This window comes from Apteryx rowi, unplaced genomic scaffold (assembly GCF_003343035.1).
Source record: "Apteryx rowi isolate R43461 unplaced genomic scaffold, aptRow1 scaffold_122, whole genome shotgun sequence".
Classification (NCBI taxonomy): Eukaryota; Metazoa; Chordata; class Aves; order Apterygiformes; family Apterygidae; genus Apteryx; species Apteryx rowi.
In genome coordinates, this window is record NW_020447442.1 from 1,238,937 (window position 1) to 1,257,858 (window position 18,922).

The 18,922-nt window shown below is 37.0% G+C and overlaps 1 protein-coding gene across 11 annotated transcripts in view; it reads left to right on the forward strand.

The window, feature by feature from the left end:
• EXT2 (exostosin glycosyltransferase 2) overlaps window positions 1–18,922 on the forward strand; it is an 85,257-nt gene that overhangs the window by 40,136 nt on the left and 26,199 nt on the right. For 8 of the 11 annotated variants that reach the window (XR_003257910.1, XM_026091957.1, XM_026091998.1 and 5 more), the window contains one exon: window positions 10,750–10,939. Coding sequence is in view for 10 of the 11 variants with exons in the window: in XM_026091957.1 (XP_025947742.1) it covers window positions 10,750–10,939 (190 nt within the window). In the remaining variant the exon portion in view is untranslated. Of the gene's footprint in view, window positions 1–10,749; window positions 10,940–12,753; window positions 12,860–13,734; window positions 14,622–14,662; window positions 14,727–16,088; window positions 18,112–18,922 lie in introns of those variants that run through there. The other 3 variants (XM_026092014.1, XM_026092033.1, XM_026092024.1) reach the window with 3 other exon arrangements.

The window sequence follows — 18,922 nt, forward strand, 5'->3', positions numbered from 1 at the left end:
TAATCCACTGTTGTCATTGACTAGAGAGTGAACATAGCACTTGTCAATATTTAAGGAACAAATTAAGCTGCAAGAGAGGTAAGTAGTTGCTCTACGAGAAGGAGATCAGAACATCTTAACGCCTTTAGATTATGCTAGCAAAACAAGCATCCTGAAACTCCTTGTAAAAAGAAGAAAAGGGCTTTAGGATTAGTCAGGGTTAAAAGGGGATACAAAAATGTCTTTTCCTTGGTTTTCTCCTTTATTGGAAACCCATCCCTTTCTCTGGAAGCTATTCTTACTCTGAGCAACAACCAGGCTTCTATTTTTTGTTTTTAATATATACTTGGAAAAATATTTATATTAGTCTTTCAACCCAGAGGTTTTTAAGCAGGAGGTTTATTACCACAGACACAGCAACATATAGAACAGCACTCTGAAACTGTGGACAAACCCATAACAGCAATACCATGCCAGGGCAGTATAAGGAATAAACAAGAATATTGTATCAATGTGCAATTGGAGAGAAAGTTAGCAGGCTGACTGCAATTAGCCAGGCTGGAATTTGTCCAGGACATTGGAGTTAACACCTCATATCATGACTCTCTCGTGCCGCAAATGGTCAGTTCCTTGGTGGTTTTATGTCTCAGTTGAAAGAATTTGATGTTTATCCTAGTCCATGAACATTGCTTAATATGTGCATGAATTCACTTTTTGCTTCAATATGGAACAAAAATGTCATAAAAAGTTCCTTTATGGGCTGTGTAAGCTCCGTATTAGCCAGCAACACAGAGTGCTTGCGACCCTTTCTCAGAGGGTCAGTGAAAGAAAATAGAATTCAGATCAGGAATTGTTCAAGAGCAATTAAATTTGTAGAACAGAAGTGCACAGTCCTGTGATGTCCATAACTGTGGATTTTGATAGCTACTCTGAGGAAGTATAAAAATTTCCTTGCGTCAGGCTCTTTTTTTCTTAACCAGCTAAGGCTGTTGGGTTATGACCCTTGTTCTTTCATTAGAAGCATATAACTGGAGCCTTCTGCAATTTATCTGTGATTTTTTGTTGTTTTTTTTGAGGGGGTGGACTTTGAATMTATTTTATCTCTTTAAGATGAGAGCATATTACAGTTGCAGTCTATTGGGGGACATATTCTCCTGAACTCAGCTAATTCCTAACTTCAGACAATTTAGAAGGTGGTGATATATACAGTATCTGCTAATAAATTTAATAAGTCACTGAGTTCTTAAAAAATACATATTTTTAAATAATTGCACTAGTCAGTTGTCAAAATTCCACAGTTCGTCCGTGCTTTTCAGTGGGAATAATGTTCCACTTGAGCCTGAGTATGTTTCTTATCTGAGTTTGTGCCTAATGTGCGCTCATAGCACTGTTAAAATTTCTAGTTAGCCTGGATGAGAAATTATAGTTGGAGAGCAGGTATATATGTAYATTTAGGGTAGCAAAAGATGGCAACTGTATACTCGAACTCTGATAAGACAAAATAACTAAAGATGACTTGAATATGTTCCTCATTTACAGGAAAGTTGCCATATTTTTCTCTAAATAAACTCCAAGACTGAAGCATTTACAGAAAATTATTTCAGGTTGGCCTCAAGGCCAGGATATGGGTAACTGTTAAAATGAAGCAACTGTAAGTTAACAATAATACTACAGTACGAGTGCAAGTAACTTGGTACCATAAATTCTTCTGTTACTGGCCAGGCCTCTACCCCCAGAACTTGTCGTTTATATGCCGCCTGTAAATATGACTGGCTCAGCATCCGATTGCTTGGTCCCTCCTTGTTCCTTGTGACATTGGGTTTAGTAAATATTAAATGCTCTGCTCCTCCATGCACTCTTGCTCCTATTATGCAGTTTAGATAGAACCACAGAGTTTCAGAGAAAGTAAGTGAAGGCTATAAGCAGATTGACAGAAAATGCAGAGGGTGCGATCACCATTTTAAGGCAAGGGACTTACTGCAGTTAATCAGAGATTTGTTTAATCAGTACAAGACTCTTCCTTAAAAGCTCAGATCCCTGTGCTCTGAGTAATAAGGCCTTGAAAATGAGAGCAAGGATTTGCCTATGGAATTAATAATACAGAAAAGGCCAGCTTTAATTGGTTTATGAGCTTACTTGCTAGGAAAAGGATACCTTTCTAACCAAAAGAAGAGCTTGTTCTCTGTGTAAGACCGTCATGCAGAGGAGAATCCTTAGATAGCAAGAACTGTTGTTGTTGGTTTCTCACCTGCCTGTCCCTTTAGTGTAATGTTTCTTTTTTTTGTGTGCTGGTAGGGATTAAATTTGCTTAGCATGCCACTAGGATCCTGAGAAGTAAAAGAAAAATAGAGCTCAGTAACATCTCTTATTTGTTAAAAATAGTTTTGGTGCTCAATTGTTGTAACTGTTTCAGATGTAAAATAAAGCAGTAAATGCATTTTTCTGTTTTGACAATAATTCTCTCTTTTGAGCATAACTCTCCAGGCTGTGAATTTTGCTCTTCATTTTGTTGAGCTATTACAACCCCCATGAACATGCCTTACATTTTAAGTTTCATCATCTAATTTCAATCTGTTTCCCGTGCTTTGATGTAGTGCTGCTGTTTTATTATTTTGACTATAAGACAGGAGATTTAACATTTTACAGATTAAAGCCTATAGGTATGCTAGATAGAAGAGGTTGTTAAGGGCCTCAGATACTCGCTTAGGTAGGTTYGTAACAACAGCATGTATGAAGAGGGAGCTGCATCTTTCACAAAATGCTGCCTCAAGTTTGTCGTCATTTGCAAAGCAGCACTATTAAAGACTCCTGGCTATTTTCTGAAGTTTTTTTCTTTTTTCTTTTTGCTTGAACTCTGATACTTGGGAATTAGGACATATCTGCAATTGTAATAATGATTACATACTCTTTTCAAAATGACATTAATGCTTATACCTGAAAGGATTGCTGTTGTCTTGGACAGTGAAAATGAAAGTGATACTTATTCATTTAAACTCAGTGAGGCACACTCATGGCTACATCTGCATRTAGATAAGCTTTATCCCTGGTCCCTTCAGATCAGTCTCAACACAAAGAAATACTAGCCCACCTTGTGTTGAGACTATAGTTTCCCAAACACTTTAAAGTGCCATAAGCAGGCACTGTTGCCAAAAGAAGGGATCCTGTTCTCTTCTGCATCTGGATGAAGATTTCTTTCTCTGCGTGCTACCTCCTCCTTGTGCTGCTGCGTGCATTTGTGTAGACTTGTGACGAATTAACCCAAATCAGTTTCCTTATTTGAAACTTACCCAGCAAAAGGAAAAAAAAAAAAGGGGGTAAGGGAGGGAGTGGGTGGCTAGGAGACTGCTGCTTTTGGCAGTGGTTTGGCTTATATTGGCTCAACATATTAGTGAGACTATTGCCTGTGTGTCTTCACCATAGTGTGTAGATACAGCAGCAGTGTGTAAGGGTGTTTTTCCAGCAGGAGGGGGTATAAGGTACACAGAAGATAAATGCATATGCAGTTTCTTCCATACTTAATACATTACATGGAGGAAGTGATCCAAGCAGTTTTATGTGTTTATATGACTTTGTTGAAGATTGGCCTTTTCTAAAAGAAAAAAAAAGACAATATAGTGTGGGTTATTTTCCTACTCATAGACTATCCTGGTCAGGAAGTGGAAGACTAGTAGCATATAACAATATACCGACTTTATTCCTAATATGTTTTGGAATAGTACTTTCAATAAAAACGCACTACAAGACATTTCCTCCTTTTAATGAAGAGGGATAAATGACATTTTGCAGTTTAAAATTCAGTTCCTGGGCCACTTGAGTCCTTGATATCTCTGCTAGTCTTTTGCTGCAAGTGTGCTGGTTTTAATGCCTTTTGTATTTGTTGGTCCAGCCATTATCCATTACGTTGGGGCAATCAGCTACATTTCAGTAAGGCAGAAAATGACGGCTTATACAGTATGCTTTCTGATCATTACTAGTTTGTACTGGATTTAGAAGAAATGACCTAGACTTGAGACTTGTTATGGYATCTTCAATTAAGCACTTTTTTTTGCTCTAATAGAAGTAAATTAGTTTCTCCCATGTAATTTTTTTGAGATTATTTAAATTCTTGCCTTACTTTGCCTTGTACCTCCCTAACATATATTGGTTGTTGGAAAAAAAGACTAAGATTTTTTTTTTGCAGTTTTTCTTTAGTTGCTCTTGGTAAAATTCTTTCAAGCCTGTTTATAACATAGACCTATAAAACATTAGGTCTTGTGTGCCAGTGGCTGCTTTTGAGTTTTGGCCTTGGATGATATAGACTGTATCGTAATAATCACTTGAGAGTATCACTATGCTGAGCAATAAACGTGCTTTTTACCAGACTTAGTTTCTCCCAGTGAGGCAGGAAACAGCGCTGTCATTTAGATTAAACTAAAACAAATAACCAAATTAACTTGGAGCAAAAAATGCCATTCATTTAGCAAAGTCTGAGCTGGATGTTCATTTAGAGAACAGTTTGTGGGCTTCAGCCAATTACCAGACAGAAAATTGTAATTTGACCGTAATAGACACACTTATTAAACAATTAAACTATTTCTAATTTCTTTGGGTAGTATTTAACAGCTTACGGTCCCAAGATGATACCAATGTTTTATTTTTTCTTCCATCTCAGTACCACTTCTCATCTTTAAAACATTAAGCAAATATTAATATGTATGTTTAATTGCAAATGAGAACAACCAAGTACTTTTCTTGGCAATGCACATCTGAATTTTTTTTCCATTGAAATATATGTATATGCACACACACACACACACACACACACACGCACGATATTAGATTTCTATGCCTATGGAATTTCCAGCTTCCTTGTATGATGAGTTGAATCAGCCGGGTGTAATTTTTCTTTATTTGCCATGTTAGATGATGCAAACGCTTTATTTGAATAAATAAATTTCAATTTATTAATATGCCTTTGCAGTATTGATATTATGGACAAGTTGTATATATCATATGTGTAGTTATTCAGCTAAAAAAATATTGATTTTCTTTGTGAAACATGATTTGATAGTTGATTTCTTAACTTATCTGCCCAGAGATTAGGATTCTTCTCTTATACAGTGAAAGATAACCTCAGATTTATCCTATGTTACATGTATCTCATGTGCAGTTTTATTTCAGCTGTATATAATATTCTTTGAGGCATGAAAACAAACTTCTGGATTTGGTTCACAGAGTCAGAACCTGGATTTCAATTCTACTTTAATGAAATTTTAATCCTTAAACCTGCATGTAGTCATTTAATACTTTTGGGTTTTGTTTTCTCTAAGAGCTTTTTGCTTTTTCTTTAACTTAGTTTATAAGTAGACATATAAACATGCAAGTGAGATGCGTGTTTTTAATCTTAGCAAAGTTAGTTCTGAGATGCACCCAAATAAACTCTAAAGTTTTGGTGGACAGAGGTGAGGCTSTCTTCATTGCTGTCCTTTTTTATTTCCCTACCTGGTGCCTCTTGTGACTTGATAACTGTGCAGCTTTAGATTAAGTAATGGGGGTCCTTAACTGTTGCTTTGTATTCCAAAAGTCATCTTTTCAATACTCCCAGTCTTCTCTGGATTTGGGAACATGGAAGGTATGTTAAGCTTCATTTTCGCTTCATTTTCCTAACTCAGATTATGCCACAGCTTGGCAGAAAATCATTGGGCGTTTTTTGGGATCAGGAGGTGCTACTTGTACTTAGACCAGAAAAAAAAACAACAACAACCCAAAACATTAATCCTTTTCCTGTTCTTTTTCAAAGTGTTTGAATAGACTCATAAAAGGTTACAACTAAATGTTAATGAAATTAATAGAGGCTTTCCAAAGACAGTAAGTATTATGAAAATTGTAAATATGAACTCTATTCTCAATAATTCTCTTCTTCTCACTGCAAATCTGTCTGTGGGCACATTACTGAAATAATGAGCTGAAGAGATGAACCTGAGTTTTTATGTCAAGGAATGTATTCAGACAATAGATTGCAAGTTGGAAGGGCTCAGACAGTTGATTAGATTTAACTGGCTGAACAMAAAAAGATGCTGAATTGTTTAGTGCTGTAGTTATGTAATATATTTTGGCAATCAGAATTGATGATTCAGAACAGTATCAGATTTCTGCGCTTGAGGTGGAATAGGTAGGAACTCCTGTGTGTGTTATGGCTGACACGTTTTTGAGGATGTTTGTCATCAAAAGCGTGAAATGCTGGCCAGTGCTAGAGGCAGGATGAGGTTATTTGTGGGCGAAGATCTTATCCAGTCTGGGAAGTCTGGTGTTGAATTGTAATTCTACAGCATGTAAGGACTGTGGTTGGCTCTGGAGAAGCAGAGAGGGTTAATTCCTTTGGTTTTGCCCTTTGACCACTTGAGGATGGGAAGCATGATGAAATACTTTCTCAAAGCATTCAATAGAAACATATCATGAATAATTGAAGCAAAATAGAATAAATCAAGGCTTTTTTGGTCTGGTAATTCATAATTGAAACCACATTGAGGTTAAAATTTGATATTCAGAATAACCCAGCTGAAAAAGCCATACCCACAGAAGTACTGCATATATCTTTGCTTTGCTTGGATGTATGGAAGAACTGCTTAGCTACTGTACAGTTCAATGCTCCCTAGTCCTTACCTCTAGGCTTTTAAATGACAGTGAGTTGTTCTCATTCAAACTGTGTGGTTTCAGTAATATGTTGGTTATAACAAGCACTAAGTCTGATGGTTGTTGAAAAAACACAGGGAGGAAAACCCACTGTCTTGTTCATGGGAGCAGTGGCATTTTATTCTTTTAAAATGCTGTTGCAACATTTTCCCACTAAATGATAGCTGGGAAGTTCCTGACTCTGTTCCATAATATGGAACAGCTTCTTACAGCCTTGTGTTCCTAGAGATCATTCTGTGATGCAGTCCGTAATGTCTGCTGTGTCTTTCTTTAAGTGTCTTTATGTGGTCTCAGTGTACACTCAAAGTTTTGGGGTAGAACTGTCTTAATTATGTCTGCTATTTTGTCAATACATTAGAGGTTCTGTAGCATTTATAATGATTGGCCAGTTCTAAGTCCAGTTGTGTCAATTGACATCTGGGAACTCGTATCTATTTCACTTTGCATCCTGCTAAGAATGATCTGTTTGAATGTTCTCTGTTAATTCTAACCTGAAGACTCCCCATCAAGCCCAACCTTAAGCATCTCACATAACAAGGATTCAGTTCCCTTGATATCTTGCCCTTAATGCATTAACTTCTCCTAGAACAGAATCAAGTTGTTTTTAATGACCAACAGGGAGAGCAATATTTAATGTGTCAATAGTAAAGGACAATGCCTTATTACTAAGTGGAARCTGTGCATGTGTGTGTGCATACACAGGCACACTTGTGGAAAGCATGTACAGGGATAGCTGCAGTAATTTGAGTCCTTTCCTGTGGGAATATCTGTTCTGAGAATTCTCCCTTCTCTCCAGCTTCAGGCTATCTCTAAGCTCTCACTGTCATTCTAGGTCCCACTGCTTCGGCTTTTCATGTGGTCTGCAAAAGAGCTGTCAAACAACTGAGACTGCCAGATGAAGTGGCATGAGATTACTTTTAGGAAGCTGGCATTTGAAACTTGATCCTTTTTGCCCATAAAAATGATTCACAGTAAACAACCTATCAATTTTAGATTAATTATCCTGGCTCCTGTAATGATATTAGCTGGGAGGGCAAAAGTAAAGGATTGTCTTATCCATAGTTGAAGGTCATCAGCACTTTGTCGAAAAAGAGTGATGGATGATCAGTCTGCTCTTGCTTCTTGCTCTTCTTTCTGAGAGTGAAAGTTCCTATGGATTTCCATCATGAGTGTTAATAAAGATGGGACTGGAGCAAATGATCCTTCACTGCTTGGTTTCTTGAGCAGTGATTGGGAGAACCCATCCCTATGTCATCCATTTCATGCTTTGCTGCCATAATGGAGATTTAATTAGGTTGCTGTTGAATTAATTGCCTGTATGGTTTGCTTTTCCCAAGCAGAAGTCTGGAAGACTTGAATAAATTATGGAGGCTTGAATTTGCCTGATTTCCTGCAGAAAGTGGGGTCAATAGGTCTCAGACTGTAGACACACTCTTCAGGCAGGCAGCAGGGGGTTGGCTCTTAATGGCACTTCAGAGATGCTTAATTGCCTTTTGGAAATGTTCTTCTTGAATGAGAGGCTTGGTTMTCCCATCCGTTAGAATCTACAGGCTTTTCCCTCCATCACTGCTTGTTAGTAGATGCGGGCAAAAACACCTGAGAAGTTGTCTTATTTTTCCTAATTTATAACTAGCAGGGGAGAATTTTCATGTTTTCTGAAAGTAAAAGTTGGAATTTAGGTAATGTTGTACTTAAAACTTAAGTTTTTAAGAGAAAGCGTGATCATTTTTATATGCACACATGCATGTGCTTGCACACATACTTCTTTATTTTTTGTGTAAGTACCTAAGAAGTCTTAGATGATAGAAAAAGAATAATTCTTTTCCGTGGATGTTACAGCAAATAATTTCTTAGGATGTGCTGTAGCCAGAAAAGAAGTTGCTAAATAAAGTTAACCTCATGTGAGAGCAGTTAATTTAGATGGCAGTACTCACCTGTATGTAATAAAAAGAACATTGTCCATAAGATTACTTTACCAGTTATTTCTTCTTGTAGGGCAGGAACGTAAGATTTTCTTGGCACTCAGCTGAGTATGGTGTTCAACCTCTGCTACAAGTATTAATAAAAAGAGTTTTCTTAATGTTGTTTAAAAAGCTTCTCAATGTTGCAAGGATCATTTGGGGAATAGCAGCCTTGGGGATGGGGAGTGAGTGGAAATGAGTCTGTAAAGCATTAATGAGATGGCTTGTGCTCTGGTAACATTTAGATTATGATTTGATATAGAAATTATTGGAGCTGGAGTAAAATCGAAGGCCAGCCAGCAGCCTTCTCATAAAATTAGCAAAAATATTTGTAAAAGCTTTAATTTTAAGCCAAAAGAAGATTTGTCTCTGCACATTATCAGTTCCTAAATAAATTGATACGTATTTTCTGAATTACTGGTGTAGTCCTCTGCTATCACTGGTTGCCATGTCCCTTTCATGAACCAAAGCTCCATTTTATGCTATTACTATTTATACATTATCCTATTACTCCTGTTGGGGGAAAAACTAGAATTTCATGCCTTCCATTAGGAGCCTTAGACGCAGTTGATATCAATTGCTGCTTGTAGCAGACCTGAAAAAGGACATGAATGTCTGAAAACTAGTCTGTTTTTTTTCCAGCTATATCAGTAGTTCTAATACAAGGTATTACTTCTCTTGACAAATCCTTGCCTGGAACATATCCTTAGGCCATCATGGATAGAATTGTGTGCTGACACTGTGCTTAAATTTAAGTGGCTCTTTTCCGTCTCACATATTTATTCCTCCCCTTCATTCTTCATGTGTCTGTAGAAGGAAATCCTATTCACATCATAATTTGTTCTCTTATGCTAAAATGGGCAAAATGTTATGATCTCTTTAAGTATAATAGGTTCTATATTCCCCTTGTCCCTGTGGTTATGAAGGCTACTCTAGTTAGAGGTGTCATCAATCACAAATGAGGGAGGGGGTTGTTTGGTGTATAAGGAAAAATAACCCAAAGACTAAATAAGGAAATTTAAAATTGCAAAAATTATTTCTTGCAAATATGAGCTGATAACTTTGGGTCTGTAAAACTTTTGTTCCTCCTGATGCAAGCAGACCTGCAGTATGAGTTTGACTGAAGATTCTCACAGTATTTCTGGAAACTGTTAGCAGTTACTAACCTATTATGAGTGTTCTCAGTTTTTACGGGCTAGGATTCAAGATTTCCCTGCAAAAAAGCATCAGTTCCTGCTTTCCCAGCTCCCCTTTTCACCTCTTCGCCAAAGGTCTTGTTTTTCCCTTTGCTGCTGTGTCCTACCCTTAGTATKGTGCTTGGAACGTAAGCTGGAGTGGAAACGTTGGGGCTGCAGTGCCTGCTCCTGCTCTTTCATTCCTACTGAGTGCTTCCTTCCCTGCTTCCTCCCTGCCAACATCAGTTCCAAATGCTGTTGGCACATTCAGTGCGAATTTAATTGTCTGTCTTGTCTCTTGCCAGTTGAGCTTTAAAGTCTTAAAAGGGATGCCCTAGTTAAAATTCAAGAGGAGTAAATAACTCTCTGAAATTGATCTTTGCGTCTCATGCCTCTTTTTATAAAATGCAGTAGGTTTTTTTCACCCTGTTAAACAAACCCAGTTTTGTGGAAATTGATGCATTATTCCTCATAGTGCCTGTTTTTGCCTTTTTCACTTGGGTGCCCGTTTTATGTCAGGGTTATGTTTTTGCTGCTTTGGTATTGTTTTAAACTCTTATCCCTTCTGAAATTGTMGTACTGATTAAGTCTCTGTTTGTTTACTGAGTCCTGACAATAAAAAAAAAAAAATCTTGAAGTAGTGATTAGTGAGTTGAGCCATGCTATCTGGGTTCAGAATTCACCTTAGTTTTCCTTTCCCACAAAATGACCTGCCGCTTCCACTTAACTTTTTTTCCTAAAACCCCTTTTGTATCAGTTAGGCAAAAGTGAAAATTGAATTAAGAAAGAAGTTGGAAGGAAGGATTTGCAAAATTGTTGAAGCACGCTTTTGCCAGAATTGGTGAATCAGCACTCCTAATTCGAACAAATTCCAATTCTGACAATTAGATTTTAGCTATGTGAATTCCTCCCTACTGCAATAATTCACTTTAATTGAATCTTTTTCCTGTTTTCCTTCACAGAAATGGAGCAGTGTGAGTAACCCGCTCTTCCTTCCACTGATTCCACCACAGTCCCAAGGTTTCACAGCTATAGTTCTGACCTACGACCGGGTGGAGAGCCTTTTCCGAGTCATCACTGAAGTGTCTAAAGTGCCTAGTCTATCCAAATTATTAGTTGTCTGGAACAACCAGAATAAGAATCCACCAGAAGGTAAGACCTCATGATGTGTGTGGTGGAGAAGGGTGAAACTGGGAGTAGCATGCCAGTTGCACCTGTTACAAARTGACCTCTCTTCTACTTTATTAATATATCTTCTAAAACTATTTCATAGTTACTTTCAAAATAATAAATGTAGATTTTTTGTTGACAATGTTTTTGAAAGTGAAATGAGAAAGGCCAAAATAAATTAAAAGAAAAAAGCATGCCAGTGGTTTTACTGCCAATTTCTGAATCAAAGGTAACAGATGCAATAGTTATAGAAGCATTGTTGTTAACTTTGGGGGAGGGGAAAGGAGAGACTTGACTTATCTGTCAGTGCTTAGTTTTAATTCTCTGTAAACACTTCTCATTGCAGTGAATACTTATCCTGCTAGAATATTTTCTAGAGCAAATTTGGTTCAAAGCAGCAAAGTGTTTTGAATGTTTGGAGCTATAAAATAAGTGAATGTTTGACTGATAAAATGAAAACTTGACACATTTCAGGTGTCTGAAAAGAAGTTCCCAGACTAACAGAATATCCTGTGGAAATGCTTAGGCTGGCCCAGTAAGACAAGAAAAGACATATTGGCCTTTAAGTAAATGTTTCTGTTTCCAGCACATATGATACTATGTTATATCCCTTATGAATGAGTATGTGAAGCCTGCAGGATATTTTAAACTTTTGAATTCATAGTTATTGTAAAATGAGGACAGATGCACAGAGTTTTTCCCAAATATTTGAAATCTGTAGATTCTTGGGAGAAGATTTGATTTCAGAAGTATTTTAAAGGCCCAGGTGTGAACTCAGTGATGTAAAACTCTGAATTCAGTTTTTAATTTGCAGTATTTGAGGTTGTGCTTTGCTGGCATGGGCATCTGCTGGCAGGGCATGCTGTGTCAACGTATTGTTTTTAGTTCAGATGTAACTTCAAATAGCAAAACTGCCGTTATAGCCTCTTCTACACAATGATCTGCCTGTAGAAGTGTAATTTTCCTAAGCTGTTACTGCCATAGCTGTATGATCAGCTCCACCTCCACCAATATTGTCAATCAACAACTGTCAAAACTTCTGTAGTGGACAAGAGCAGAGGGGTTAAACACATATCCTTCCCTTAGGCCTTCTTAGCTCAGGTATTCTACTTCACTTGCTATGTCCTCTTCAAATGAGGACAAAAAGCCCAAAGACCCTATCACTTCTGCTCTCATACCAGATAGCTTCATCACCCCAATTCTGTGGTCCTCCAGATACTCTCCTGTCATATACTTACCCCTCTTGCCAGGACCTCGATCATGCAGTTAGCTGCCTGCCTTTCCAAACCAAGACCCTAATCCCAAGTCTCTCCATCTCCTTCCATGTAATACCACTGCACACTCCATGGCTTTGCTGTCTCCCATCAGTCCCCGTTTTTCCCAGCCCTGTGCTTTCTGCATCATGAGCCCATTCTGCCACTACTCTTCTCCCACAACCCCAGCTGGAAGTATAGATCCTGACATTGGTGAGCTCCTTCACAAACTCACTGTGGAGTGAATAGGAGAGCCAGGAACCCTTGCCCTGTATAATGGGAAGTTGTTAGAGTTGACCTGTGGTGCTTGTCTCCAGTGTGAGACAGCAGTGCCAAAGGTGCTCATTTCACTTCTGTGCTTATTGCTGTGTGGGATGAGCTTCTTCCAAGTTATGGACACTTATGCTAAAATCCTGAGCATTGTTTTGGGCCATTAATAAAACTCCACATTTATGATTAGATACTGTAGATAAAGTAGTAGTGAATGTGTTTGCTTCCCGTATGTGATACATATGAATTGGGCATTCTTTTCTGAATATGTAGGTGATGTGTTTGTGGGAAAAGAAATATTTCCTTCTAAGAATCAGTGTTTAAAGAATGCCAAATCTGGTGATAAAGCACTGTGTGAATTCATCCGTCTTCAAATGAGGTGTGTCTTTAGATTTTCTTGCTTTGTAATTCCCTTTCAGAAGCTTCAGCTGCTGCTTTTTCCACTCTTGGAAATTAGCTGTTCTGTGTAGCAGTAAGAAACATTGTAAAAATTAATTCCTGACCACTTGTTTCAACTTACCATCTTCTGACAGCTTCTCAAGAGCCAAGGTATTATTACCATTGACCTGGCTCATTTCCCCTATTGGCCAGTTGCTCCAGTTTAAAGTGGAGTAGCTTTGTTTTTCACTTCACRCTGTTCTGTAATATTGCTGTGCTAAACACCTCAAATTTAGTGGTTTATTAAATGTTTTGCAATCTTTTGAAGTGAGAAGTGTTCTGTATAGATTGATGATACTGAAATTTTTGAGGGAAGTTTTTTTTTCTGAAAACAAACATGCTTGATGTTATATTAATTCTGTTGTGTCCACTGAATGCAGCTAGATTTGACCCAAATGGATTGTTTCCACGTTTTCCTTTGAGTGAGCCTGAGGTAAAGGAGAGTTGAAGCAAATAAATTATGAGAATAATATTTTTATTAAACCATTTTATTAGTCTTACATTTAGAAATTCTTGAAAATTAAAGTGAATAATTTTTTTTCTGCTTTGAGTAGTACTAATGAACCCCTCTCAAAAAAAAAAAAAACAACAAAAAAACAAAACCCACCTTTGCCTGTAGATCTTAAGATCATGGATTTGTTACCAGTTGAGAGCTCAGGCAGTTTTGCCCTTATGTTAGACTGAGCATTGTGTTGCAGTAAATAACTATTTGTTTCTAGTGTCCCTTGTGTCTTTATTGCTGTTATAACCATTGTAATCTCTTGGGTTGTGGCCAAAGAGAGGTCAGTTTGATTAAATTAATTTGTTTTATTTCAGATTCATGCAGGGCGTTCCACCTGGCTCTTCAGCTAGTCTCTCATTCAGTCTTCTAGTGAGCCTAATCCTTGGACTTCAAAGCTTCTGCCATTTATAACCTGTTAAAGCCAGGAAGTTTCTGATGGATTAGGGCAAGGAATGAGTTTGAAGTTTGTAATGTGCTCCACTGTCACTGATAAAGGCTAGTTTATTACTCTACAGTAGTATCTGCACTTTTATGGCTGTTCTCTTTTAATTGGTTATAGTAAAGCTGAGGTGCTTAACCTCCTGGAGCATCAAGTGCCATATTTCCTGGTCATTTCCATATAAGGGACACATTTCTGTGTGGAAACAAATCTTGGCTTTTGTCATTGCAATCCTTCATGTTTTTATTTTGTTTTATATGTGTAAATGGTAGGGCTGGATAAAGGACATCAAAGGTATTTTCCTTCGTGATGATGTGCAGCAAACTGAGACTTGGATTTGGGTCTCCTGAGATGTCGCTGGTGTAGTGCTACACAAATATGACATGTAGCGGCTCCTTTCTTTCTCTCACCAGCACTAGAATAATATAATTGAAAATGCCACTGAATACTCATGACATTGTCATCAGGGCAACATGTATTGGAAATATTCAGAGAGAATATGTCCCTGGGAATGGAAAGGTTGAAGTACATGCAAATTCTAAAATCAATCCTGTTTGGTTTTTTGKTTTTTTTTTGTTTTTTTATGAATGCTTATATACTGGTAATAATACCTTTGTGTAGTGAAACTCAGCAAACTCTATAGAAGAAAACAGAGTAAATATATGTTGTACAAAATATAATTTAAAAGATGCCACATTTCATAAAGATTAAAATTCTTCTTGCTTGGCCTCAGTATTTATTAAAGCTTGAGTAAAAAGATATATTTGTCAGCATGACCTGAAAATGAATATTGATTTTTTCAGACCAATGATGAAACTGAATTCTGGTCATTCTGCCATCAGTATTGCTGAGTGTCCATCAATGCAAGTAAGACTCTGTAGCTGATCCCAGCTGCTGCATTGTGAAATGGTAATAGGCATGGGGGGGTGCTTCAGATATATGGAAAACAAACTTTGCAAATCTGTTCATGTCAGGGGCAGAAGCAGCTCTGATCTGACTGACGAAACGTTGAATTTCTTGTCGTGTTGGCTGACAATAATGCAAGTGACTGAGAGCTGTATTTTGGTGCTAGTAAATTTCTGTTTGTTCTCTGATTGAATGGGATTACTGCTGGTAAGATTACTTCTTCTGCCCCAAATTCTCTGGTCTTGAATTGGTACTTCTGTCTAGAAGACCTTTACAACAGCTTTTCAATGTGTTTGGAATTGATTTGTAATCGGTGGTTTAATGTGGGTGGTCATAGAAACTACTTTCAGCAGCTATGAAAATCATTAAAACAGTGTATTAATTCAGTTCAAAGCTTACTTAATAGGCAACTGATTAATTGAATACCTGATTGGAAAAATTTCACCCAAATAACATACAGAATTGTAAAGCTGGAGAAAAAAATAGCCACATATGTAAGGGTAGAAACGAGCAGCAACTTAAAAAATATTTTTCTCTTGCTCGTATGAAGTCGTCAAGGATGACTCTTGCAACTTAGAGTGTTAAAGAGTTACATGTGCCAGCCTGAGCTCATCACTCTATTTCCTTTATAATCAGTGAAAAGAAATAATCACTGCCATCTAGCCTGTCTAGATATTTATTTTAGGGTGAAATTAGTCATCCCCCTAGAATGATCTTTTTTTCCCTCCACTACATATGAAGGAAATAAAAGGTGACTAGTGCAAGCCTCAAAAACTGCACTTTATGCACCTGTCTGCCATGCTGGCATACATGCCGCTTGCCATGCCAGTTACCTGAACACAGCAAAGGGACACACGGGTTCTCTCATGGGGTTCTTGAGAAAGAGGCAAAAATTAGCAGGCACAAAAAAACCCAAACAATGTTTCAGTTAATTTTCTTAGGCAGATTGTTTTTAGGGCTGGGACAGTGACCTGACATACAGCTTCTGCCTGCTGAATGGGAGCAACTCATTTGTTACTGTGCCTCAGTTGCCACATATATAAAATTAATATAACGATATTGTCTTAGGTAAAATGCTTTGAGAGCTGTAGTTTAAAATTGTTATGTAAGACCTTCATGGTGGTATTATAAGGTAGATGCTGAGTTTTCTAATTGGAAAGTTAAAGCATGTTCCTTAAAATCAAATTAAAAGCAAAAATAATATAGGAGACTGCTTTCATAAGTATAAAGTATAGAAAATCTCATTCCATTTCAAAACATTTACAAATATTTCTATGCCCTGGCCACATTCTTATAGATTGACTGGTTAATCCCATTTTGCAGTTTCAGAAAATGATCTCCATAGAGATGAAGTTGTCAAGATCACTCAGTAAGTCAGCTTCAGGATGCAGAATAGATTCAAGAAGATCTTGTGCTTTGGTCTTTATTTTGCTTGGTTGAACACACTTCCTTCCCATTCTTTCTATTTGAGAGCTACAGGTAGACGTAGGTGTATGGTGGAAGCTATATTGTGTATTTTGATGTTACTGCTGAGTCTGTGTGCTAAAGTAGGAACATTGTGCTTTGGATGAGTTTGGAAACCAAGAATCTAATCTTCTGCTTTTGAACTCAGAATATTACCAGTGTCTTAGGAAAAAGATATAACAACTACAGCAGAGGAATCATATGAGCAACACAGAAGTCTTGTGCAGACCTTCTGAGATTTTCAGAGTGTTTATCATGGTCAAAATGTTGGATCTTATGTGTGAAAAAACAGAGAGGAACTGTCATGTATGATGATGATTTTAATGTGGCACCTGAACACTTTTTAGAATCATTTTGCTGATTTTAAGTGCTCTCTGGATTTAGGGCTTGTGATCTCTGATCTGTATCTTTCGCTGAGTATTACGTGTATACTCAGCCATGCAGTGTATATAAGCCTGTGAACACAACAGTAGTGTCGGCAGACTCATGACTACATGTACAGTATTAATAAAAGAAAATAGTTAAAAGCTTTGAAATATAGGAGAAAATGATTTTTTCTAACTCACTCTGCATCCATTAAAATAAACACTGTGGTCCAAGTGTCTGCTCCTGGAAATATTTACATAGACAGGATTTTTTTTCCCTCTATTAAGTCAAATACTTTTGCTCTTTCTTTTGAATTTAAGTCTTAATTACTACTGAAATTCAAGAAAATAGTTAATGATAGAAATTTCCACTAACTTTTCATCATGCAGTCTTAGCTACTACATAAATGATATATATATATTAAAAAAAAGGTATAAATGCATCACTATTTGTAAATATGCAACAAGCTACAAGTCAAGTGTGTGGTTTGACTCCTTTTTTAGGTTCAGTTTTGTAAAAATCAAAAGTGTATTTTAAAGAGTTTGTACTTTCTGTGTAGTTGYATCAGTTGTGTCAGTTATATCCTGGAGCTAAGTTGCTGATAAACTCATAATAAGGTACAGGCTGTGAGGYTTATGGATATTATTATACTCTCTATTTCAGTTTGGTAGTACTAATGGGCAACACTGATATAAAATACTGAGGATAAGGAACCTGCATATCCTATGGATTACTCTAACTTAAGAAAGAGTTATCTTTTTTTTTTCTTTCTTTTTTTTTCCCTGTGGCATATTTTTTGTATAGTGTGCCTTTAATGATTGGCACTGATAGGAACGTTTTGTTGAACTTATGTTTAGGTTTTGAGTTAATGTGTCTTCTTCATAACGTACTTGATGCTACTTCCTAATTAGATAAAGAACTATTTGATGACTGTTTCAGCCTTCCATGAATTATCTTATTTTACAAAACCTTCCCTTTTCATGTGAAAGTTACAATATTGTCTATGTAATAATTATTTTGCCATGTTATTTTCCAATAAAGTTGCTCTACAAATTTAGCTTAACAAACCTATCTAAGGTTTTACATAACATACTGGAAACCAGTATTCTGTTTCCTTATATGTGGAAGGAATTYTTTGCATTGCGGTAGACCAATACAAAAATGGTAATGTGGGTAGAAAGTACCTTTGCTTAGAGATTTAGTTCTGTGTCTGAGCTATTGAAATGCCTGGACCGAATTCAACACTAAGCCATTTGTAGAAATTTTGGTAATACACGGATGTGATGTGTTTGATACTATTTCTGACAAATTTTTGAAACTTTGTATATCAGCTAAGTTCTGTTGTTCAGTCTTCCAGACTGGAAAAAGTACATATAAGGCTTCTGTCATCCCTGTTCAATTAGCTGGATTCATTCAGGCTGCTATAGACCAATTAGGATGAGCATCAAATAAGAGATCTGGTAAAAGATCAGAGTGAGCACTTGGGGGTTGAGGGTGGAATTTGGGATTCTGTGCAATTGGAGGTATACAATGGGAACATATTCAAGGATCTTTTCTGGCAGTTTTTATTGATCTTACTCTACCTCACACAACTCCTGGAAAAGATTTTCCTTGTTACAGTTGAAAGTGGGCTTCATATGAGTTGTGGGAAATCTGAGCTTGTTATGAATTAATGCTCTGGTGCCACATGATCAAAAGTCTTGAGAAACTCTTAGCTGTTCTCACTGAAGAAGTAAAGTATAAAAACCATGTTCGTATGCACATGCCTATCCAGTCATGAAAATGCTGTTGTTTTAGCCAACAACCAGATCTTTAATTTTAAGTTGTCATATTGCTGTTACTACTGGAAAGGATTCAGTTTGTACTATCAAACTGCAAGTGCAGCAAACCATCTGCATCCAAATATCACTTTGTATTTTTAAACTTGATATTACTTTCAGTGGGTGACCAAGAATATTGTTTAGCTCTGTGCAGCAGCCATATTCATTCTCCTTTCCCTAGGTTGAAGGTAGAAACTAGGAATTGACGACTTACAGTTAGAGCAAATAATTTCCTATACAAATACACTTCTGTCTGCTGACCAGATAGATAATAATGCATCTACTGCTAAAACAACCCTTCAGATGGTATTAATTTCTCAATATCTCAGTAGTAAGGGTATGGTAAATGATGCTTTTTAACAACATGGTTGATCCCATTTCTTTTTTAAAAAAGATAATATACTGCATTGAAATAATAGTTTCTATTATTTAATGATCCCTCTCATGTCATTTGTAGTTGAGAAACAGGGATGGGTTTCAGAGCAGTTATTCTTCATTACAGATAAG